Below are 27,341 nucleotides of genomic sequence, written 5' to 3'. Positions count from 1 at the left end.
ATATCGTTTCAATGTTAAATACACACTGCTTCTCTGATTTTGCGTAATGACTTAGAACTCGTTATGAACATAAATAACGACTTAAAAGTTGTTTCAGTTAAAATTGATACTAACACGATATCTACCTCGTTTCTAGGACACAAAACGACATTCATATTGTTTCAATGTTAAATACACACTGCTTTTCTGATTTTTCGTAACGACTTAGAACTCGTTATGAACATAAATAACGACTTAAAAGTCGTTTAAGTTAAAATTGATACTAAACGATTTCTACCTCGTTTCAGGGGTACAAAATGACATTAATATCGTTTCAATGTTAAATACACACTGCCTCTTCGATTTTGAGTAACGACTTAGTTATCGTTATAGGCACACATAACGACCTCTAAGTCGCGTCAGTTAAAATTGATACTAAAACGATTTCTAACTCGTTTTTGGGACACAAAACGACAATAATATCGTTTCAATGTTAAATACACATTGATTCTCTCATTTTGAGAAACGACTTAGATCTCGTTATGACAAAAAATAACGACTTAGAAGTCGTTTCAGGTAAAATTAGTACTAAAACGATTTCAAACGCGTTCCTGAGACACAAAACAACATGAATATCGTTTCAATGTTAAATACACACTGCTTCTCTGATTATCGTTTCTTCTCGTTCAGAACGACATTGATATTGTTCTAGTGTAATTGTTCCTGAAAGTTGATCCATCTCGTTTCATTATAAGCCGACTGAGTTCGAAATCGTTTCAGCTGAAATTATAAGTGCAACGACATCGGTATCGTTTCTTAACAGTTGAAACGACATTAGTATCGTTATACTTAAAAATGACGTTTCGGCCATCCACGACCACCGGCATACGTCCCACCGTACGTATGACGATAAAAACAGGTCATCGAGCCGGCTCAATCTCACTCGAGCGACGCTATGGTAACGTTTGTTATTTCTTAGTTGTCTTTCACACTCAGGTTGTTTCGATAGAAACAGGGCATCTCCGTTGGTTCTTTCGAGCCATTCGAGAGCTACCAGCCCACTTGATACGCTCTTTCGATCGTCATACACATTTCGGAGGTATGTGGAGCGATCAAAGAGGATCGAAATGTCGTTTTTAGGTATAACGACATTAATGTCGTTTCAACTGTGAAGAAACGATACCGTTGTCGTTGTACTTATTATTCCTGGTGAAACAATTTCGAACTCGTCAGATTTATAAAGAAACGAGATGGACAACATTACGTTATTTCACTACTTGGTACATAACAATATTTATGTCGTTCCTTGTATAATTTTACGACTTCTAACTCGTTTCAATTTATATAACATCTACAACGACCTCAAAGTCGTTTCTTCAAGAACATAACGATATTTATATTGTTATACCTAGAAACGATGTTTCGACCGTCCTCGATCGCTCCACATACTTTCGAAATGTGTATGATGATCGAAAGAGCGTAACAAGTGGGCTGGTAGCTCTCGAATGGCCCGAAAGAACCAACAGAGATGCCCTGTTTCTATCGAAACAACCTGAGTGTGAAAGACAACTATGAAATAACAAACGTTACCATAGCGTCGTTCGAGTGAGATTGAGCCGGTTCGATGACCTGCTTTCATTGTCAGACATACGATGGGACGTATGCCGGTGGCTGTGGATGGTCGAAACACCATTTTTAAGCATAATGATACTAATGTCGTTTCAACTGTGAAGAAACGATACCAATATCATTGTACTTATTATTCCAGGGAAAACGACTTCGAACTCGTCAGATTTGTAAAGAAACGAGATGGACAACGTTATGTTATTTCAGTACTTGGTACATAATGATATGTATGTCGTTCTTTGTGTAATTTTACGACTTCTAACCCGTTTCAGTTTATATAATATGTACAACGATCTCAAAGTCGTTTCTTCAAGAACATAACGATATTTATATCGTTATACATAGAAACGACGTTTCGACCGTCCTCGATCGCTGCACATACCTCCGAAATGTGTGTGACGATCGAAAGAGCGTAACAAGTGGGCTGGTAGCTTTTGAATGGCCCGAAAGAGCCAACGGAGATGCCCTGTTTTTATCGAAACAACCTGAGTGTGAAAGAAAACTATAAAATAACAAACGTTACCATAGCGTCGTTCAAGTGAGATTGAGCCGGCTTGATGACCTGTTTTCATCGTCATATGTACGGTGGGACGTATGTCGATGGATGTGGATGGTCGAAACGCCATTTTTAAGCATAACGATACTAATGTCGTTTCAAATGTGAAGAAACGATACCGATGTCGTTGCACTTATAATTTCATCTGAAACGATTTCGAACTCGGCCGATTTATAATAAAACGAGATGGATCAACTTTCAGGAACAATTACGCTAGAACAATATCAATGTCGTTCTGAACGAGAAGAAACGATAATCAGAGAATCAGTGTGTGTTTAACATTGAAACGATATTCATGTCGTTCTGTGTCTCAAGAACGCGTTTGGAATCGTTTTAGTACTAATTTTACCTGAAACGACTTCTAAGTCGTTATTTTTGGTCATAATGAGGTGTAAGTTGTTTCTCAAAATGAGAGAAGCAGTGTGTATTTAACATTGAAACGATATTAATGTCGTTTTGTGTCCCAGAAACGAGTTAGAAATCGTTTTAGTATCAATTTTAACTGACGCGACTTAGAAGTCATTATGTATGCCTATAACGATATCTAAGTCGTTACTCAAAATCGAAGAGGCAGTGTGTATTTAACATTGAAACGATATTAATGTCATTTTGTGCCCCTGAAACGAGGTAGAAATCGTTTTAATATCAATTTTAACTGAAACGACTTTTAAGTGGTTATTTATGTTCCTAACGAGTTCTAAGTCGTTACGCAAAATCAGAGAAGCAGTGTATATTTAACATTGAAACGATATGAATATCGTTTTATGTCCCAGAAATGAGTAGAAATCGTGTTAGTATCAATTTTAACTGAAACGACTTTTAAGTCGTTATTTATGTTCATAACGAGTTCTAAGTCGTTACAAAAAATCAGAGAAGCAGTGTGTATTTGACATTGAAACGATATGAATGTCGTTTGTTGTTTAGAAAACGAGGTAGAAATCGTTTTAGTATCAATTTTAACTGAAAGGACTTTTAAGTCGTTATTTATGTTCATAACGACTTCTAAGTCGTTACAAAAAATCAGAGAAGCAGTGTGTATTTGACATTGAAACGATAATGTCGTTTTGTGTCTCACAAACGGTTTATAACTCGTTATGTTAATCTGTACAATTTTTGAATTGGAACGGCATTCATGTCTACTGTAACGACATGAATGTAGTTTGCATTCCTTGTGAGAAAATAGGAACATGAATATCTAAAATACTAAAATTTGATTCCAACGGTACAAAAATATTTCAATAACACAATGAGTACAAAATCTAGTAAGTGATTTCATTCAGTTGATATAATAAGTACGAAGTCGTACAGTTACAAAACATGATAGTGCTACAACATTAATGTTCACTACTAGCTGCTTGGCTCGTGCAAGTGGATCGAACATGACCAGTTTTCTTGCACATGTTGCACTTACGAGCCACACGCGTCTCTCTGGCCGACCTTTTCCTCTTTTTTGATGGTCGTCCGCCCTGTTTTCATATCAATGGTGGAAATACTTCTCTGGCTATCACATTCTTAGGAATTTGCCATTCGACCTCGTTCGGCAAAGGATATACGAATTTAGAATAAGCTTGCTTCCAACAAATACTAGTGTAAAAGGGGGTACATAATTTATAGCCCTATTCTCTTTTAAACATTGCTGTAGCAATTGCATGCGCACATGGAAACTTGTCCAAATCAAATCTTCTACACGTACATGTCATTTTGTAAAAATCCACAAGGTGGTGTTCTAAATTGTCACCAACTTGATAAATGTCCGGAGAAACCTGATTTATCTCCAACCCATTTGACTCATTATATGTCATGCACATCTTTTTCTCTAATGCTGGCGTGAGTTGGGTCACACATTTTTCTGCTTCGACATGCCTTTCATAAAACCACCTTTGTAGTATTCCACGAATATATTCTAGTAAACCAACTATGGGAAGTTCTCGAGCACTCTTCAACAAACCATTTATAGATTCTGCATTATTTGTAGTCATGATATTGTAACGTATCCCGGTAAAATGCGCTCTAGCCTAACATTGAAAATCTTCTTCTAATAGGTACTCTTTGATGCCCTCCTTTTTACTGCATAGAGCTGCCATGTAGGACTCAAATTTGGTTACAATATAAGTCTCTGACGCTACCCTAAACAAAGTTGCAACATCACACCGTGGGAAATTTGTCTTCAAGTTTTTTTGCAAGTGATATGTACAATTACCATGATGAGCAAATCGAAACACATTTCTAACTCCATTTTTGATGCACGTTGCACGGTCACATATAATCACAAGGTCATCCGTATCACCTATTATTAACCACAACTTCTGAAAGAACCAAGTCCAGGATTCATCATTCTCTAAATCAACTACTCCCCATGCGAGTGGAAATATTTGAAAATTTGCATCCTGAGAAGTTGTTACGAGTAGAATACCTTTCATTCTCGATGGCAAGAATGCACCTTCTACAGAAATTACCTTTCGCATTGAGTTTACGAACCCATGTATACTTGGTCCCAATGCCATAAAAAGGTACTTGAAGCGCCGATCATCATTAGTATGAATGAATGTTATTGTACCAGGATTTTGCATCTCCAAAACATGACAATACGCTGGCAATTTCGCATAACTCTCACGGGATTTCCTACGAATCAGTCCACAAGCAAAATTTTTAGCCATGTACGCTTTAGTATAGCTTACGGTTATGCCGAACTCTCGACGAATGTCATTAATAATGTCCCTTGGTCTGTAAACTCGGTTGACATCTTCATACTTAGGAGCGATATGGTTTCCAATAATCATATATGAAGCATGCCTATGATCTCTGTGACGAACACTCATGGAGCAAGAATGATGACCATTGCACTTTCGAACTTCGAAAATGGGACTTTCTACGATCTTGGTTGCCCGTAAGCGCCACTTGCAATTTTCATCAATACAAACAATTGTATAAGTGCTCTTATTTGACCTCTTAACTTTGTACTCAAACTGGCACTTCATAGCTAGCAGCTGTAATTTTGATATTAGGTCATATTTCGATGGAAACAACTGGTTGACTCGCACATCTAATCGTTCCGGTATTTTTACTGATGTCTCGTAACAGAGCGAACTTACACTTTCAGATACAATCTGAGTGTATTCAACATCATTACCATTCACTATATCCCTACTACAAGGTTCATGCGTGCGTAACTCAAAATTATTGTCATCTGCCACAGAAGAATTAACTTCGTCATCTACCCTTCGGGGACTATCTTCACTTACGTCAAAACCATTACAATCTACAAATATTCCATCACCATTGTCATCATTACCATCGTTGTTTGCTCGATCTTGTTCCTCCTCGTTGTTCATATTTTCAATTTGTTCTCCACCATCTATTACTAATAAACATCCTTCATCACCAAAATCTTCCTGATTCTCAACAACTTCATTTAAAATACTTACACAAAGAATTTTTTTTGTACAGGTAGATATAAACCACTTTACGTTGTTGTCACAATCAATTATGATTGGTGCAGCTGGAGCTTTAGACATTATCGGGACAAGAGCTGAAATCTCCATTTTGTATAGACTCGTATCGATATTCAATGCCTCCTTAACTTTATCATATAGTTCCATGTAAGAAATTGTTTTTGCAACAAGAATATGTATTGTTTTCCCTTTGCCATTTCTAGAATACTTCCATTTCCGTCCACCTTCAACTGTCCGCTCATATTCAATTGGATAACAAACCGATATTCATAGCATGTCCATGGCGTCCGTAACCTATAACTCAACATATAAATTTCATCAAATTTTAAACATCATACAGTATTGATAATGATATGTACGTTGTCATGAATTTCAGAAAACGATATCTATGTTGTTCACAATTTCATAAAACGATATGAATGTCATTCTGTACTGAAAAAATCAAATACACGTTTCACGTGAAAACAGTGTGAAAAAAGCCAATCATCCTTCACCACTTTACATTTCACTTCAATTAATACTAAGGAATACAAATAAGGGATAATGAGAATAAGATTGGGAAGTAACCCATTTAAAGATCCAATCAAATCATAAAATAAATTCAAAATCATTATTGAAAAATGAAGACCACAAACACATATACAACAACATGAACGGATGATTCAAAACAATGGAGAAAGAAAGTGGCTCAAATATCAAAAATTTACCATACCCTCTCTTCTTCTCCAAATGCCCAATAAAAATATAGCAAGACTTTATTATTCACTTCAACCAAATGAATGTTCAAAGGAATGAGAATGTAGATTTTGTGATTTTATTAAGTAGAGAAGAAGATGATGATAAGAAAATCAGTATGGAGGCATCTACGGTGGTTGAGTCGTTCGTAGAGGAGGGAGGGAGATTAGGGTTGAAAGGAAATTGAAATGAAAATAAAGGCAATATCATCATTTCACATACAAGGATATTTTAGTCTTTTACAAATTCTATTTTCCATATTTAATAACTTTAGGCCTTTCAACTAAAAGTCTTAGTTCTTGGTCTTCTTGAACAAATGTTTAGTTTGACCAAGCCTTTTAAATGAATCCCCCATTAAAAAAAAGGAAAATTTGTCCCAATAGTCTAATTAGATAATGTATTTTGTTAAATGACCTTTGACCAATAATAAAAACAAATAGAAAAATGTAAAATATTTTAGTTGGCAAAATGACAAAATTCTCCTTTAGTTTTTTTCATTTCATTTTGTCATTTCTCCTCCAGATTCACCTTAAAATTCAAATTTCTTTTTTCTTTTTTTAAATAACGTCTTTTTCTTCCCCTTTTCATTTTCTTCAATTTTAGGTTTTCAAAATTACTATCACCTATTTTCCTTTCTTCAATCACCATTCTTACTATCTTAAAATTATGTTCTTTGTTATATTCTTCACTTATTTTGGATATTTTTTGAGTATTTGAACAAGGGTTTGGCTAGCATATCACTTACATTGAAAAATCACATCTACATTCGAAGAAAGATGCTCTTAGAAATCGTATCTATATTGTATTTTTATTTTTAAACAATATTTAGTTGGTATTGTTTTCGTATTTAGTGTGGTTTTTGTGTAATTTGCAACATTGGATGTAATAGCACTCCAACTGCTATTCGAAATATAGAATACTACTCCAGCCGTTATCTGTAAAGTAAAATGACACTGCAGTCGTTATCTACTATAATTTGATTTTTTAAATAAAATGACTCTAATAATGGATTCTCTAACATTTATAATACAAAAAGATTGACTATTCAAAAACAACGATTGAAATGATATATTTTATATTATCGTGATGGTAAAAGCACAAGTGATCGTACTCATACGTGTAGATTAAGTTAATGAAAATATCTATCAACTTTTGTACGTGTCATATACATATTATAATATAAATAAGTTTCTCTTATTATTTTTAGGGAACAAACGAGCCGTAACTGCTTATATTCGTATTTAGGCACGTAACAGCACAAGTGTCGTTTTCATATCTATTAACGACACTTGTGTTGTTTCGAAAGTTTCACCTATATCCAATTTTTTCAACAAAATAACATTTAATAATGAACTCCCTAACGCTTACATGGAAAGTTTGATAATGTCATAAATAACGTAAACGAGTTCCACTATTGGATCTAAGGGCACCGATAAGACGTGGCTACTTATACTCGTGTTTACACATATAGCCCTTGTTTGAGCTTCATTTTTTTTTTTATCAAAATGCATTATTAAATAGTAATTTAATCACATGTTTTTTAATAAAATAATATTACATACAAACTCAAAAAAATTTCTTATTTTTTAACCATACATTCTATATCATAATACTATTATAAAATTCATTTTTTGAAAAAAAAGGGGGGGGGGGGGTCAAACAATCCCATAATTGCACAAGAACCATTACTGAAATGAAAACAATCATTCTGTGTTCTATCTATAAATATGAGTTAAGAAATATACTCATTAATTATCAGTCTAGTCTCTCAATGATGGCACAAGTGCCGTTATGATTGTAAAATTACTTGTCTTTGAGAACGTCTATAACAACTTTACAACTATCATTAAACTTGTAAATATAGTTGTCTATGAAAATGGCACTTGCGTCGTTATTGAGATGAAAACGTTTATGATAACAGCACAACTGCTATTATATTTGATTTACCTGGGTCCACGAGAATGGCATGAGTGCCATTTGTAGTAGTTAAAAGATCTCTGAGAACGGTATTAACTCCATTATTGAGATTAAAAGTTATAAGAGAACGTCACAAGTGATGTTACCAAAATATAAACTTCTATTATTACTATAAAAACGACATAACTTAAGGTGTTCAATTCTAAAGGTCGTAGCTTTGGAAACAAATGAAAATAAAGAAGAAATCAATAGAATAACTCAAGTGTCGTTACTAATAATAAAACATCACTTGTTCCATTCTAACTATAATTACGAGTTTAAGCAGCCACAACCGTCCTTGCCTCAAGAAATAATAAGTTGAACTCAATTAAGTTGCAAGGTGGACATGATATTTAAAAAAAAAATGAGAGATATACTTTTTACTTTTATTTTATTGAAAATAATGAAATCACTTGAGCTTTCAACAACTTTATATCAAATAATTTACATCATTTTAATCGTTCTTTATTACGTGATTTATTTTTCTCGCGTACTTTATAGATCCAATGCTTGAGGATGAAAAGTCATTGAGAGCAACACTTGTACTGTTATTGAAATGAAAAGTTCTAAGAGAACGAAACAAGCGCCGCTTAAAGGATGAAAAGGTCATTGAGAATGACACTTGTACCGTTATTGAGATGAAAAGTTCTAAAAGAACGACACAAGTGCTGTTATTGAAATAAAATTTCTCCATTAGAACGGTACTTATGCTATTATTGCAAAAAGAACAACACTTGTGTCGTTTTATCTATAAACACGAGTATAGATAGTCTTCAAACTCATTTCAACTGCAAAATGGATATGCCGTTTGCAAAAATTGAGGTATGTGCTCATTAATTATATTTTTTAACAAATCAATACAATGACTTATGATTTCACCAACTCGATATCGTATAACGTATGTCAATTCAACTGGTCTTTGTTACAGATCAACCTTTCTAAAATTCTTAAGTTAGGGGATCTATGTTTGAGGTCTCTACATTGGAAAAGAAGTAAAATATTTGAGAAATCAATAGAACGACACGAGCTATTAAATGACACTTTTGTCGTTCTGTCTATAAACACGAGTATAAGTAGCCACGCTCATTCATGCCCTGAAAATCAATAAGTTGAACTCATTTTACTTACAATATGAATATTCTGTTTACAATAGTTGAGAAATGTGCTCATTGATTATATTTTCTAATGAATCGATACAATGAATTATAATTTCACCAACACAATGTCGTATAATCTATGTCAATTCAACCGTTCTTTGTCATGTGTTCAACCTTTCTAACTTTCTTAAGTTAGAGGATCCATATTTGAGGTCACTGCTTTGGAAAAGAAGCAAAATATTTGAGCAGAACGACACAATAACTGTTAAATGACACTTGTGTTGTTCTGTCTATAAACACGAGTATACGTAGTCACGACGCATTCATGCCCTGAGAATCAAATAAGTTGAACTCATTTCGATCGCAATATGAACATTCAATTTACAAAAGTTGAGAGATGTGCTCATTGATTGTATTTTATAACTAATCAATATTATAATTTATGATTTTACTAACTCAATGTCGTATGATCTATGTCAATTCAACCGTTCTTTGTCTCATGATCAACTTTTCTAACATTATTAAGTTAGAAGATCTAATATTTGAGGTTGTTGCGTCAGAAAAGAAACAAAATATTTAAGAAATCAACAGAACGGCACAAGAGCTTTTAAACGGCACTTGTGTCATTCTGTCTAAAAACATGAGTATACGTAGCCACAACACATCCATGCCCCGAGAATCAATAAGTGGAACTTATTTCAATTGCAATATGAACATTCTGTTTACAAAAGTTTGAGAGATGTGCTCAATGATTATATCTTCTAACGAATCAATACAATGACTTGAGATTTCACCAACTCAATGTCATATAATTTATGTCAATTCAATCGTTCTTTATCTCATGATCAACCGTTCGTTATCATGTGAATAACTTTTTTATTTTAGTTACATTAAAAAGTCCAATGCTTGATGTCTTTGCTTTGAAAATAAATCAAAATATTGGAGAATTCAAAGGAAAGACATAAGTGCCTTTATTGAGAAGAAAACGACCCTTGTATCATTTTATTTTTAAACACGAATACAAACAGTCACGCCCCATTCCTGTCTCAAGAAATAATAAGTTAAACTTGTTTACGTTGTAATATGCACATGAAATGTAAAATGGTTAAGAGATATGCTTATTAACTTAATCGACGCCTATGAGTAGGATGACTTGTGCTTTCACCATTTCGAAAATATAAACGCTATGTCATTTCAACCGTTCTTTATGATATGGTCAACCTTTCTATGTTACATACATTATGGAGTCCGTCATTAGAGGTTATTTAATTGAAAAAGATTAAATATAGGTGAAAACTTATGAACAGTACAAGTGTCATTACTGGACATGAAAACGGCACATGTGATGTTACATGTGTAAACACGATTATAAGCAGTCATGATCCATTCGTGTCCCTGAAAAATAATGAGTTGAACTTATTTACGTTGTAATATACACATGACATGTACGAAAGTTGATAGATATGCTCATTAATTTAATCGATACATATGAGTAGGACAATTTGTGATTTCACCATCTTGATGATATAAAAGTTATGTCATTTCAATATTTCTTTGTGATATGGTCAATTTTTCTACTTTACTTATGTCAGTAGTCCACTATTAGAGATCGTTTCATTGAAAAAAATCAAATCACAGTAGATAACGACTATAGTGCCGTTTTATGCAACGAAAAATGACTGGAGTGACGTTTTACATTTCGAATAATAGTTGTAGTGTCATTACCATCCAATAGTTGCAGACAACACACAAAACATACTAAGTACAAAAACAACACCAATTTAAATATTATTCAATACTATATCCAATAATAAATGTACAATTTATATAAAATTTCTAAAATTATCTTTCTTCTTTCTTCAAATCTAAATGAGATTTTTCAATATAGATGATAAATATTCATAGGTTATCAAAATATGTGAAAACTATAATGAAGAATAGGATTTTAGAGCAGTAAGAATATTTGAAGAGAAGAATTCAGGTTATTATGATTTTGGGGACCAAAAATTGAATTGGAAAATTTAATTGGATTGATAAAGGTGTTAGGTCTTTTCCAATAATGAGGGTATATATGCCATTTGACATTATTTGTTTATTGTGCTTAGTAGTTGAAGGCTATTTGTTCCAAAAATATTGAAATGAGGTTATTTAACCAATTATATTGTTTAACTAGACTTTTTAACAAATTTCCCCTTAAAAAAATACCCATCCATCCTATGTATGTGTAGCCAGTGGGGGTTCTGTAAGCCCCCACCTGGTAGTGTAGCACAACCCTAACAATGTTCATTCATTTGAGTTTAGGGTAATTGTCAACGACTTCTCCATGATCCTCAACCTTTTCATCAAATGTTATTATTATTATTTTTAGGTAAAGTAGCGCAAATGATCGTAATTAAACCTTTTTATTTTTGGCACAAATGATCATTTTGGATGACAGTAATCCTAGAGAACCACTATTTTTGTGGGAGTAATGCAATTGCCCCTATGTTTATTTATTTATTCAAGAGGCAATTTCATTAATAACTCTATTCACCCAATAAGTGTAGAAAAAATAAAATAAAAAAACAATAATATACGAAAGTTCATCGGCTTCCATCCACCTCACCCCTCCATCCCCACCCAATTAATAAACTAGCTTTAATAAGTCTATGTTTGACAATCAGACTTGAGAAAAACAATGTTTTGATTAATGTTTTTGTTTTTAGGAGAATGTAAGAATAAAAAGTAAAGAAGAGTTTAGGGTTTACGTATAGAATATTTTATTGTATGAATGTATGATTAAAAAAAAGATTCAAATAATGCTTGTCAAGCAAAGACTAAATTATTGTAAAACAATAAATACTTTTTAATAGTCACTATTTTTCAAATTTTAGATAATGCAATCGATATTGTAATACAAAATTCTTATCATTGAAATTATGTCGAAATATTCCTTCAATAGATCTTCAAGAAAATAAGAACAAGCTCCAAATTCCAATACCTATTTTAAAAAGTTAAAACACATAGGCTTGGGCGCGGTTTGATTTGGGCTGGTTTCGACTCCAACCCGAAACCAAAACTAAGTTGATCAATTTGGGTGAATTTCAACCGAAACTAACTTTTAAATCGAATTGAACCAAATCAAATCGGTTTGGTTTGGTTTAATTTGGTTAGTCGGTTTGCACTTTTAATTCAAATTGAATTTTGAAAAAAAATGTCTAAAGTTTTGGTCCAATTAAATTACAAGACCTAAAATAACTAAATAACTTTAGGGTGTGTTTGATTGTATTAATTTTCCATGGAATATATCAATTTTCCATCCAAATTCTTACTTTTGAATATTTGATCGAAATTTTTTTCAATTGAAAATATTTTCCAACTTTTGAAAATATGCCTAATTTTTCTTGTTTTTAAGGAAAATATTTTCTTCAGGGGGAGTAGAGTTTTTGTTTGTTTCAAAATAAGGAAAATATTTTTTTCTAGGTGATATTTTCATATCAATCAAACACTTTTATATCACAAGAATTATTAACTAACAAATAAAATCAGGTTACTAGAGACAAATCAACATAAATTTTAAGAATTTTGTTGCTTTTTTATACATTATGTAGACTGATTGCCTGAGTAGGGAAAAAAGACTTAAGTATAACATAGTTAGCTTAAGAAAGGAAATTTTCAGTACTATTACTTATTGACAATATCATAGATTGGAGGGAATCGTGATATAGTTATGAGATTAAGACTTATCTTTTGATTTTTATTTTTCTTAAAAAAAAAAGGGTAAACAAGTAAGTATGTTGAGTTGGTTCGATTAACCAGTGATTTGAGACTTCAACATGATCGAACCAAACCATTATGGTTGTGTCAAACTGAACCAAACTGATCCGAGTTGGTTCAGTTTGATTGATTGATTGATTTTTCAATTTTTTTGCTTAGGCCTAAAAACACGAACATATAAGTATAAAACAAGATGAAGAATAAAACTATAAAATTGATAGTTTGAAAATAATATGCAATAAAGATAAATGGGCAAAATAGACACACTGCATTTTCTCAGCCACGAGGATCAAGGAGTGCTTCTGGATTCGATGTTATATATTCCAATTTACTAAAAAAAATGGTTAACATTTTCATTTGAAAAAAGAAAAATATGAAAGGAGTTTCTCGTGTTATGTAAAAAAAGAAAAAAAGAAAAAAAAATTAAAAGAGATTTTTGTTAATATGATATTGTGAAACCATAAAACAGTTGACATCTGACATAGATTTCGTACAAATAAATAATGAGTTATCCTTCTGGCATACGAAAAGAAAAATCTTTTCAATTAATTTTTAAAAATCAGTAAAATAAAAATGATAATGAATATGTAATTGGAATTAGAAGAAGTGCAGAAAGTGGAGAAGATGAAATTGGGCTTGCAAAATCTAATTATGAGGAGGATCTAGATCACATTATTTCCAAAATTTTAGATATATAATTGTGTAGTTTGTAGTTTTCTTCGTTCTATCCAAAGTATTTCAAGTTTAACATATACGAAGGTCAATGTAGATATAATATGCAGTCTTTTCTCGAGATGCTTATATAGAACCAAAAATATCTATATTGATTTTTCGACGATTCAGTTGTGGCTAAGTGTGGAGTATTAGTGATGACAATGTGGGATGGGATGAGATTGTGACTGGTGTGATGGAGGAAGAAGATAACTTTTTTATCTTTCTTAAAAATTTCATTTTATTTATTTATTTACATTTTGTATTGAGTGGTTTGGGATCATTTACGTTATATTGAAAGGTTTGGACCAAAACGTAATTTGTAGCAAAGATTTGAGACCATTTTCCCCAATTTCCCTTGGATAATGCTATTGAGTATTCATATACTCACATGAGGTGGATTTCATTTAAATAAAATATTTGAGCGTTCACACCTCGTGTGAGCATGGGACATCAAAAATTTATGTATACCAACCCATTTCCCTAATCTTTTGTGTCTTGTTATTCTTGAATCAAATTTGTTTTCTTTCCTAATAATAATTGGAAATCGTCGTTCCTAATGATCTTCATCATTTTGATAAAGCCTAATCTCAGGTAGATAGTCAACTCAAAAATATTTAGCCAGAACCCACGACCTCCACCCCGCCGCCGCCGCCGATGGACAGCATTCAAGACCCAAACAAGTTCTCCTCCACCCTCCATGACCCTACAACCACCCAACCCCTCCTCTCCCACCTGTATCCTAGACTTGACCCACCCCCTACAGCTTCCACCTCTGAACCAGACGATGACCAAACACAATATTTCCAGATCTCCTACAATTATGGCCCTCGATCGATAAAGGACATCCCTTTTCTCATTGTCTTTTCACTTCTTGTTTTGTGCACTTTTGGCTTTGGAATTTTCGCGTCTGTTCATAGAAACCCCCATCATAACCAAGCATCTGCTTTTGTTTATAATGCCACCTCCTCTTCTTGCAATCTTCTTCGAGATCACAATCCCATTTCTTCAATTCCCTCAAAATCGAATCTTTTTAGTAGTTCGAGTGAGAATTTTAGTTTTTCTGATAATCCAACTTCTTTAAATACCTTAAAATTGAGTCTTTCGAAGAGAATGATTGGAAATTTCTCGTTTTCTGTCAAACCTCTTTCCTTAACTTCCTCAGAAGCTTGTGTTTTTAATGGTTTTATGGAAAATTTGTCTTTTCTAAACAATCCCACATCTTTGTACTTTTCAAAGTCGAGTCTTTTGAAGAACTTGATATGGGTTCTTGTAATAACTCTAGTTCTTAGTGTGCCCTTTGTATTAGTTGTGCTTTTATTGCTTAAACACTATACAAAACAGATAGTTTATGCTTCACTTCCTTTCTTTGTAGCTGTCCCGGTGTTTATCAATGTCTACTGGTTTGTTGCTTGTACAGTAAGCTCTAGCTGCAGAGATACATTTCCCTTAGCTTATCGAATATTAGTCCTCGTTTTCGTGTTCTTGATTATTGGGGTGATTGTTTGGATTTTCATAGTGAATTGGCATAGAATTGAGTTGACTGTAAGTATAATTGGGGTAGCTTCCGATGCACTGTCCAAGAACTTAGGATTGTTTGGGGTTCTCCCAGCATTAACTTTGAGTTTGTTTGTGTATTATGCACCAATTGTTGTGTTTCTAATACTTGCAAGGTTAAATGGGAAAGTTGTGCCGAAAGAAAAGCATGGGGAATACTACTGTGTTTGGAAACAGGATAGTTGGGTGCCCGCATACTATACCTTAGCAATTTTGACGATGCTGTGGTCCGCCACTGCTATGGTGGAAGCTCAGGTGTATGTGATCAGTGGGACAATCGCGCAATGGTACTTCTCTAAGGATGACATCGGCCCCAAGCGGGGAATAAGAAGTTCGTTAAGGTGATTTTCTGACACTTATTCTCATTAATTAACTGTGAAGAACTCCCACTTTTGTGTAAAGTTTGTGTTATAGTAAGATGATGTTAATTGCCGTACTGCTTTATTACATTAGCTGGCCAATATAATTTTTTTGTCCTAGGAGCATATATTTTGTGACATTTTACTGTAGTAGATTATCAGAGGAAAACAGATATGGTATTCTTGGTTATGTTCTCAATTAAAAAGTGAACTGGAAAACTAGTTCGAATTGTTGCCTTGGGCATATTGTTGATCAACGTTTAGAACAGTAAACCTCCTTAATCAAATTATTGGAAAAAGGACTCTTAAGAGATTCTAATAAATAGATTGATGAAATTGAGAAGGACTACAAGCTTCTATATGATTTCAAGTTAAAAGTGGCAGAGGACATTCATTAGACCAGTTATATTAGATGATTAGATAAGATTAACATAGAGAAAATGTTAATATAGTAAGATAAATCCATAGCCAAATGAGATTATATGATGTAAAGATTGAGGGCGTGCAACTGTGAAGGTGACACCAAGTGAGAATAAAATTAAGAGAACAGATTTAGATAACTAAGAAATGTCTTCCATAGACTTCAAAAATCTCCATCTACTCGAATGATCCCTGGTAGAAGAGCTAGAAAAAAGGAGTGGACTAAATTAACATGAATTTATTTGAAAGGTTTAATATTGGTGTTGGGGGGTGCAAAAATCAAATTCAGGTTAAGTGAAACAGTATAGAACTGGCACTCTGTCGTCTAACGAGCTTGTTCTCTGTGGACAGTCTTGAAGCAACATTAAAAAATTAGGAGGGATCTCTATGAAAGCTGGAGATTAATGTATTAACTTATATCTCTTTGTGCATCAGATACAGTTATTTTTGTAGTTGCGCGCTATTATTCTTGCATGCTTCCCCATTTGCTGACCTTAACATTTGCAGAAATGCTTTTGGCCCCTCCTCTGGGACGATATGTTTATCTGGGTTGCTTATGTGTATTGTACGTGTCATACGCTCTATGGTTGACAATGCAAGACAGGAAGATAGACCTGGAATTGTCAACCTTGTTCTTCGCTGCTGCGTCAATACCTACTGTCAGCAGTCGATTTTCTGAATAAGTTCACTATAAACTTTGCGGCTATAACTGGTGAAGCATACTTCACTTCTGCAAGAATGACTTACGAACTGCTAAAACGCAATCTTCTCTCGACTGTATTTGTGGAGACTGTATCTACTCGAATACTTGCCGGGATCATTTTTGTTCTATCAGCGATATATGCTATTCTGGTAATTCCTTCATGGCTATATTTAATACTTTTTTTCCTGGATTGACAGAATTTTTGTGATTAACACATAGAAGGACTGGAATTTCTATGGCTTGGCAGCTTGACATAATGTCTAACTATATTTATTTAACCATATCCATTTTAACCTATGCATGCTACTTCGTATTGGGGCATGTCTTGTAAGGTGGATGTAATTGTACTTGACAGCAAGTATGTTTGGGTGTGCTTAAAAGTTACTTTTTTAAAAAGTAAATTAAAGACACTTTCTAAAGTGGGGTTTGTTTGAGGAAGAAAAAAAAGGCAACATTGAAAATGTTTGACAAAATAAGTAACGTAAAAGTTTTGAACACAGGCAAACATGCAATGATTCTTGTCTAGTACCAGTTTATTCAGGTTTATGCAGTCTTGAAACCTCAAAACATTGTTAGGTCACCATTAGCTGACAATTTAGTTCTGAAAATCCTTACTTTCACTGTTTGTAATTTTCTTGTTATCATTTGGGAATGGAGGTTTCAATATCGTGAGTGTTGAATCTCAACAACTGCTCAAGGTGTTGGATGGTCAGTTTGTCTGCTTTAGTTTTAATATAGTGGGGACATTCATGGAGTGCCTCTCATGGTTTCACGACATTCAGCCAATAGTCTTGATTGTGGAATATCATTGAGAAAAAAGAATCCATGGTTTAGTTGCATCAAGCTTTCGAGGGGCTTATTTCAACCGAAATTGTTTCAATTTTTACCGATCTGTAGTTGATATTCAAGGCCGTGTTCTTGGGTTATTTTGTGTCACTTTGAGCCCTAGTCCATTTGAAACTATTTCTTCACTTTCATCAATGCTAGATATTACTAAGCTCCTATTTGGCCCCAATTTTTAAAACGCCACTTTTCTCCAAACTCATTTTTAACCCCACCTTTTGCTAGACCCACAACTAGGGGTGGGCGTGGGTTGGGTTGGGTCGGTTTTCGCCCCAACCCTAACCTAACCCAACATGATCGGTTTGGTCGAAATTTAACCCAACCCAACCCAACCCGTGTAAAGTTTGAAACCCAACCCAACCCAACCCAACCCAACCCAACCCAATCAAGCATCGGTCGGGTTGGGTCAGGTTGGGTTGGTCGGTTTAGGACAACTTGTTAATAAAGATTAAAGTTATTCATTTTTGGGTGTAAAGCATCACTAATATAGTCCCAGAGCCGCAAAATTTACAAAACTAATTATCACAGCATAGATAAAATTCAATTGAGACACTAAAGAGCAGAAATCACAACCAATTTAGAAGTTGGTTTCTCACAAAATTCTCTAATAGTGGGACGGGATTGGAACTTATAAGGTAAAAAAATTTCATCAATACAACATGCTCCAAATCATTAAATAGTGTCAGCAAAGAAGAAATAGCAAAGATGTAGTCAAAGAAGAGATCACCTGAGAGATGAGTCTGTTCAGATTAGTATATGTTGGCCTCTCAATGTCAAGTGACTTGCGGCAAATATCATAGATCGCCTCATTGTCAAGAAGCACAGCAACATCAGTGTGCTCCAATAAAGAGTGGGTCGAGAGAACAGAGTTGTATGGCTCAACCACAGCAGTCGAAACTTGCGAGGATGGGTAAATAGTGAACCCCAACTTTGATTTCTTACCATTCAACAAAAAGCCTCTCAAGCAAAAAAGATTCAAGTCCAGATCCAATGCCCCCACCGATAGCATGGAACACCATGAACCCTTACAATCCAATACAATTATTCGCAAGCTTTCGGAGCTTGAGTGAGAGCGAAAGCGAGGGGGAGGGGGAGGGGGAGGGAGAGGGAATAGAGAGATTTTAGGGCTTCTTTTGGATTTGGGAATGACCGAGTGATTAGACCCGAATCAGTTTGGTTTGAATTGTTTGAAAAGTTTTTCGTTTTTTTTTTTTTTTTTTTTTTTAAGTTCGGGTTGGGTTGGTTTTTATAGGTTAACCCACAACCCGACCCAACCCAACTCACCTACGTTGCCAAAAAATCGAACCCACTTAAAAACAACAAAAAAAACCGACCCAACCCGGTCGGGTCGGGCGGTTTGGACGGGTTGGGTCGGTTTTTGTCCACCCCTACCCACAACTTGATAAACCTTACTTTTATCAAAATTTATTAGAAATTTGATTTCTAGCCAAACCAAACAGGGGGCTTAAATGCTAGTTTATATCATGTTTCAATGTCTATGCAAAATGAATCAGATTCTGCAGATTTACTCTTTGCTACATAGTTTGATCAATTCTATTCAGTTCCTCAGGCTCTTTGAATTTTGTCATTTTGCCAATGGCTTCGTGCTTTCTCCAATTGTCTTCAAGACATATGCTAACTTGTTTGATGGAAAATTGAGGTTCCCATGCAATATATATAACTCTTTCAGGCATTCATAGGTTGATGTTATCGTTTCACTCTTGGACGATTTTCTTTTTGCATGGATTGGCTAATGAATCTTTCCCTCAACTATTTATGTGGCCGGATGATTTAGCACATTTGTTCCTTCTGTATCTTGCATTAGCTGCAAATTACAACTAAAAATTCTATTTCCCTGATATGCAGGTCTGTGTCATATTAAAAGCCGCTATTCATCTCGGGGTCGAGGCCTACCTCATCTCTCTTATGGCATGGGTACTGCTGTTTGTGATTCTTGGTTTCTTCGTGCGTGTGCTGGATAACGTTATTGAAACCGTGTATGTATGCTATGCTATAGACAGGGACAGAGGTGAAGTCTGTAAACAAGGGGTTCATGAGGTTTATGTTCACCTACCAATTAGTAGAAATCACAATCACAGAGCTGGTTTTGTTGACAGGACTCCACTTATTGTATGATTATTGTCTTAACATAGGATTTTTGTGCTGGATGTTCTGTAATTTGTATATCTCAGATATTTTATTCTATATTAATAAAAATGTTTATTCCTTTTTGTCAGGATTAGTTGTTTATTGGTTAAAATTCATTAAGATACCTTTGGAGTAAGGTACTATGCCAGCCAAGATTTTAAATTCTTTTCATTCTCTAATCTAATCATATCACCTAAGGTGGGTAAATTACAATTATGATCATTAAAGTTTTGTGTAATCAAGTAAATAATTATTGGGTCATGCTACATAGCCACATTTGTTGATATATCGGTTGACACAACACAGTCGCATGGGGAGGTCAGCATTATTTTATTGGCGCGGGATCCACACCTCGACTGTGAGAGGTGTGTCAACCTTTCTGTCAACAAATATGGTTATTTGGCTTTACTCATAATCATTTATGTTAGTTTCTTATTTTATTCTAACTGTTATACTAATAGTTACTCGATCAAAAACAGTAAAGTTAAGTTCTATGTGGTGTCATAAAGTGTTAACGAGTAACTAAATAGCGTTATTTATTGTTTCGGTGAGCAAAAGTCGTATGTTAAATAGTAAGAATTTACCATACGATTTAAGGACAAAGATTTTGACAAAATTAAAGTCGCATCACGTCTTTTCATTGCAACATGTTTATATCTCAATTTTTAACTCTCCAATTATGCTAACTTACATAATAATATAAGTTTGGCCCTCATTTTTTCAAATTAAAATTGGTGGTGTTGATACACTAAAAGTGCAACCCAAATCAAATAGCCCAAAGAGTGAAGCCCAATTGGAGAATCCAGGATAAAGGTCCAAACAGGATTATTAATGAATGTGGTGGAATCCCACGAACACGGTAACATCATCGCCCAAACTTGCAAGACACCTAGAGTCTGAACGAATAGAATACCCTACGGTCGCCCAGGGATATGACCCCGTTCTCGCCCAAACCTTCGAATCGCCCAAGATCTCAGCAAGCATAAACATTATGGTTATTCAGAATAGCAGTTATTGAGTGATCTTATCACATTCCACGATTCAAGAAGCCCAGTTGAAGGCGGTTGAACGACAAAGAGTAATGGCAACAGTTAGGGACGGCAGTTCCACGACAAATTAGCCACCATAAAGAAAGTGGGTAGTTATACAGTAATCAAGCAGCTTCCAAGCGGTTTGTCACGAAGAAATCATCAAAGGAATATAAAAGGAAGAGAAGACATAGAGAAAAGAACCCGAATCAAATACTCTCAAACAGAGATTATGTAATTTCAATTTCTTAGTTTAAACTTAAACATTTCTTTTAGTACTCGTGTGCTTGCGCCCCTTGGAGGCATTCTGTTTAGTTCCAATTGTAAATCATCGCCAATAAAATACCCCTTTTTGGGACTTTGTCTCAAGAGGTCTGTTCCTTACACAATCGTCTGATTCATTTTTAATTGTTAGCGACTACTCGCGCGAAACAATTTGACACGCCCAGTGGGACCTTGGTGTTTGGTGTTGAAGATACAAAAAGTGAAACAATATGCCTCACAAATCTGATAAGGAAGCAACAAGTTAGGGAGGAGTCCAGTCTGTAATGGAGCGATATGAGGAGCGGCAAAGCTCTCCACGAACAGAGGGACAGAGTCAGAGCAGTCATAATCGTTACGAACCAATGACAGAGTTGAGTCCTCGAACCATGCGTGCATTGCTTGGAGAACTCACACAAGATGTTGTTAAACAGATAAATCTACGAAATGTTCATAATATGGAAAAATTTATTCAGAATGGGAATGCACATTATGACAACATGGCCAAACAACTGAATACATTAAATGAAATAATGAATAAGTTAGTAGGTCAAATCTGTCAGCCAGTTGTGCCTATTGCAAATCACTTTCAAACTAGGATAATCGTGGGACATAATTCCCCAGTTCTAAGTCCAAATCAAGGGATAGAATCACCTTTTGGTCCACGTACTTCAAACCAGGAGAATGGTGTAATGCCAAATCAGAATAGTGGTAATGGTTCATCTAACTTGGGTGGTAACCTAAATATAAGAGATAATGTCCTAAATAATGGACAGAATATCCCACGTGTCAATGATGGAATAAATATTCAGGTTAATGGTAACAATGGTCCAAATCATGGCAACTTTGTTGCCAACCAGGGACCAAACATCAGACCTCAGGCAAATCAACCGACCAACCAACCTGTAGGAATTTCATATGACCTCAACGTCATGTTGAGAAATCAAATTATGAAAATAGTACGGATCAAATGGCTTTTGGGGTACGTCCTGTCATTAGGCCGACTTACACAAAGCCATACCCAGATTGGGTAGACCAATCATATCCATGGCCTAGAGGGTATAAAGTGCCAGAATTTTCATTATTTACCGGTTTAGGAGAGGTGTCTACTCTAGAACACATAGGGCGATTCACACTGCAAAGTGGTGAAGTAACCGACTACCATAAAATGAGGTTATTCCCTAGTTCATTAACAGGAATAGCTTTGTCTTGGTTCATCAATTTGCTAGCGAACTCTGTTCAAACATGGCAACAATTTGAGCAATTGTTCCATACTCAGTTTTATAAGACTGAGTCTGAAATTACTTTGATCGATTTGACGAATCTACGTCAAATGCCGAACGAATGGGCAGAAGGTTTCCTTTAAAGGTTCAAGACAGCAAGGAGTAAATGTTTCGTACCTTTGCCTGAAAAAGAGTTTGTCAAAATCGCTCAAAGTTGTCTAAACTTTGATTTGAAAAAAAAAAATTCCAAGACAGGGAATTTTCTGATCTTTTCTAATTGAGCACAAATGTTATTAGATATGAGCGATTAATAAGAGAAGAAGAGCAAATGAAAAATTCTAGCAAAGGGACTTATTATAAGACCATTGTACGTTAAGGCTTTAGTTAACGGTATACCTGTGGCGAAAGTACTTATCGATAATGGAGCAGCTATAAACACCATTCCATCTAAGATGATGAGGAAGTTTGCAAAGACAAAAAGTGATGTGATTCCAACAGAAGTCATCCTTACAAGTTTCAATGGAGGAGCAACTTCAGCTAAAGGGGTTATGCCATTGGACAAAACTGTAGGGACAACTACTAGGACCACAGTCTTCTTCGTAATAGATGGTTTTACTAGTTACAATGTGTTATTAGGAAGAGATTGGATACATGGAAGTCGCTGCATACCTTCATCGCTCCATCAATGCCTGGTTTTCTGGAATAACAAGGGTGAAGCAGAAGTGGTGCAGACAGATCATAGAACTTTTGTCGCAGAAGCAAACAAGGTGGAAAGATTCATGTACGAAGGAAATTACGGCCCTGTCAGAGTGGTCCAAGATGGAGAAGAAACTCAAATTGTTGCACAGAGCGAGGAGCCATTTTCGGTAGATGCACTCACTGAAATGTTCAGTTAAATGAGGCCAAACATAGTGGCCCTGGAAGAGCCAGTAATTGGCAAAAAAGTAATCAAGGAGTTTTAAATAAGTTGTAAGCAACAAAGGCAAATGGCCAATGTTCAGGCCTTCAAAGCCAAATTAATGGCTTTCAACACAGAATGTAAAAACAATATGAAAGGAGAAGTAGCCTTGAAAGCATTGGGAGACAAATTGGCAGTGTTCGAGTTGGAGCAAAGTATTGGCCGAGAAGTCAACAAGGTGGATTGTTTAGAAGAAGAAGTGCCTATAAGGGAAATGGGCGATAAAGTAATGAGGATCACCAAACCTGGATACGCTCAAACACAAGACCCTCTGATTAAAGTGAATATTGGCAATGAAGGAGAAGATCGCCCAATATTCGTCAGCCAGATACTCGATCAAGAGATTAGTGATAAATTAATCGCTTTATTAAAAGAATATAAGGATTGTTTTGCTTGAGAATATGAACATATGCCTGGCTTAAATAGAGATCTGGTGGAACATAGATTGCCAACCAAGTCAAATTTTAAACCTCATAAGCAACCCCCTAGGCGTTTTGCTCCTAATGTACTTCTGGAGATTAAGAAAGAAATAGAGGGATTATTAAAAGCAGGCTTTATTAGAATAGCCAGATATGTAGAGTGGTTATCTAATATCGTGCCAGTACTAAAAAAGAATGGTAAATTAAGGGTGTGCGTAGACTTTAGGAACCTAAACATAGCCACACCCAAAGATGAATATCCCATGTCTAAGGTAGATTCTTTAGTAGACTCGACTGGCGTACACGTAATATATTCCTTCATGGATGGGTATTCAGGATACAGTCAAATTTATATAGTCGAGGAAGATATACACAAAACTGCCTTTAGGTGCACTAGATCCCTAGGATGTTTTGAATGGGTAGTTATGCCTTTCGGCCTGAAAAATGTAGGAGTGACTTATCAAAGGGCAATGGATTTGATTTTTCATGATATGATAGACAAGTTTGTTGAGATGTATGTAGATGATATAGTGGTCAAATCCATTAAAGAAGATGACCATTTTGAACAATTGAGATGTTTATTTGAGCGAATTAAGCAATATAAACTAAAATTGAATCCCTTGAAATGTGCATTTGGCGTTAATGCAGGAAACTTCCTTGGTTTCTTAGTACACAAAAAGGGGATTGAACTTAATAAAAATAAAGCGAAGGCCATTTTAGAGGCCAAACCACCTAGCAATAAAAAAGAATTGCAAAGGTTCTTAGGCCAAGTAAATTTTTTAAGAAGCTTTATTTCTAACTGTGCAGGGCGAACTAAAACTTTTTCGTCACTTTTAGAGCTGAAAAATCAGGACGAATTCGTCTGGAAAGAAGAGCATCAAAAGGCTTTTGAAAGCCTAAAGACATATTTATCAAGTCCACCAGTGTTGGTGTCACCAATCCAAGGACGACCAATGAAAATATATATATCGACTGAACAAAAATCAATAGCTGGAATGGTCACGCAAGAAGACCAATTTGGTGAAGAAATGGCGATTTACTACTTGAGTAGACGGTTAACAAAATATGAACGTAATTACTCTGTCATTGAAAAATTATGTCTTGCATTGTATTTCACATGTACGAAATTAATGGCTTATTTACGGCCCGTAACCGTTTATTTAATTTCTAGAGTAAATTTGGTTAAATATATGTTCTCTCGCCCTATTTTACACCAAAGGATAGGCCTTTGGACGTTAGCATTATCAGAATTCGAAATACAATACATACCCCAAGAGGCAATCAAAAATCAGGCTTTAGCTAACTTTCTGGTCAATCACCCATGCCTTGACATACCTGAGGAAATTGAATTAGAAATCAATTCATTCGAATTAAAACCTTGGGTTTATATTTCGACGGGTCAAAAACCTATAAAGGTGCAGGAGTAGGAGTAGCATTGATAAATTCTTTAGAGATTTGTTACAAATTCGCATTCACTTTGGATAGGATGTGTACCAACAATCAAGCCGAATATGAAACCTTAATCGTAGGCTTAGAATTAATGATAGATATGGAGGTAAAGAATGTGATCGTTAGAGACGATTTTCAATTGGTAATTTACCAATTGACCGGTGATTTTAAGTGCCAAAGTTATTCTATTATAAGTCAATATGAAATTGCCCAAGAATTGTTGGAAGAATTCGATCAAGTAGAGCTTCAATGTATTAATAGGATATATAATGACATAGCAAATGAGTTGGCCCAGATGGCCTCAAGGTATTCAAAGGCTTTAAATTGGAAATCTATTTATGAATATGGAGTAATATTGCTCATAGTTCAAAGAAGGGCAAGAAGGATTGAAATTCATTGCATACAAGATGGAGATGCAATGGATTTGAAGACAGAGATTAAAAGGTTCATTGAAGAACCTAATAAAGGAGGTAGTAAAAAATGAAGTTGCGTTTGATAAACTATACATTGATAGATGAAGAGTTGTTTAAGAAACACTTTGATGGTATATTACTAAAATGTGTAAGTTTACAAGAAGTCAGAACAATCATGGCTGAAGTGCATGAAGGGATATGTGGAGCTTATCAAGCTAGCCAAAAGATGAGATGGTTAATCATTAAGAATTGATATTTTTGGCCGAAGATGGGAGAATCATGTGTTCAATATGCAAAGAGTTGTCTAAAATGCCAAAAGCATGGTCCGATACAAAGAGCGTCAGCAAGAGAGATGATACCCATTATCAAACCATGGCCGTTCAAGGGTTGGACGATAGACCTGATAGGGAAGATTTATCCCCCATCGTCCAAACAACATACCTTTGTTATAGTTGCAACTGATTTTTTTACTAAGTGGGTAGAAGCGATACCTTTAAAGGAGATCATCCAAAAGAGTGTCATAGAATTTATCCGTGATCATATTATTTATAGATTTAAAATTTCACAAACTTTGATGGTAGATCACGGAACTTCTTTAAATGGAGATCAAGTGAATAAATTTTTGAGCGAGTTTGGAGTTAAATTAGTGAACTCCACACCATATTACGCTCAATCTAACGGACAAACAGAATCTTCTAATACGATTCTAAAAAAAATCATAAGGAAAATAATAAATAAAAATGCCAGGAATTGGCACGAATGTCTAAACAAAGCTTTATGGGTTTATAGGACGTCGCCTTGGTTAAGTACCAATGTTACTCCTTTCCAACTTACTTATGGACAGAAGACCGTTTTGCCTATGGAAATCAATGTGTGATCAATCGGAGTGTGTTTGCAGCATAAGTTAAGTGATTGTGAGTATACCAAATCATTAGTTCAAAACTTATTGGAGTTGGACGAATTAAAGTTGGATGTCCTAGATGGATTGCAAGTTCAAAAACGAAGGATGGCTAAGTTTTATAATAAAAAAGTTATTGCAAAGTCATTTAGCCTGAACGAATTGGTTTGGAAAATAATACTCCCTTTAGATAGTAAGTATCCAAAGTATGGCAAGTGATCGCCCAATTTGGAAGGGCCATATAAAGTAAATAGTGTGTTGCTTAATGGAGCTTACCATTTAGAAGATTTAGATGGTACCAAATACATGAGGTTCATTAATGACAAATATTTAAAAAAATATGTTCCTTCTTTATGGGAGAATGAACAAATAAAAGCGTAATCAAATTGCGTTGAATGATCGTAGATAAATGGGGCCAGAACAAAATACGTTCAAATAAATTCCTTTATTATCAAATATACATTACAAATTGTGAGATACAAAATACTAAATGCTCTATAAGCTATAATTGAGAGCAAACTAATTTCTCGGTCAATCGCCGAGCAAGAGGGTGAACCGACCTTGGTCGCCATCTTGATCGCACTGCTGCAAGGGCAGGCAGAGAGGCTGAGAATCACTCTCAACAAGCAAAGGAAGAAAAGCACCTTCAAATTGCCTGCCTAATCGCATTGCTGCAATAATGGGTAAGGAGACTGAGAAGCACTCTCTGCAAGCAAAGTGGCTTGAAAAGCATCCTCAAAAATTGCTTTCCATCATTGAACTCCTTATAAAAATATGGAGACGATGGGAAGAAC

The 27,341-nt window shown here is 35.0% G+C and overlaps 1 protein-coding gene and 1 pseudogene across 1 annotated transcript; one reads left to right on the top strand and one right to left on the bottom strand.

The window, feature by feature from the left end:
• Window positions 1–4,176: 4,176 nt before the first annotated feature.
• Window positions 4,177–5,760, bottom strand: LOC111394204. Its single transcript, XM_023019967.1, has one exon. It carries the CDS (start codon window positions 5,758–5,760, stop codon window positions 4,177–4,179), a length of 1,584 nt encoding a protein of 527 aa, XP_022875735.1.
• Window positions 5,761–14,341: 8,581 nt separating this feature from the next.
• Window positions 14,342–19,986, top strand: LOC111394540 (annotated as a pseudogene).
• The last annotated feature ends 7,355 nt before the right edge of the window (window positions 19,987–27,341 follow it).

The sequence above is a fragment of the Olea europaea genome, chromosome 5, assembly GCF_002742605.1.
Source record: "Olea europaea var. sylvestris chromosome 5, O_europaea_v1, whole genome shotgun sequence".
In the NCBI taxonomy this organism is placed as follows: Eukaryota; Viridiplantae; Streptophyta; class Magnoliopsida; order Lamiales; family Oleaceae; genus Olea; species Olea europaea.
The sequence above is the reverse complement of the archived record's forward strand: the minus strand, read 5'-3'. Positions and strand labels throughout refer to the sequence as shown.

What these genes read in the sequence shown, in the direction of transcription:
- LOC111394204 (XM_023019967.1), bottom strand. Translation starts at nt 5,760, where the DNA reads ATGGAACTATATGATAAAGTTAAGGAGGCATTGAATATCGATACGAGT.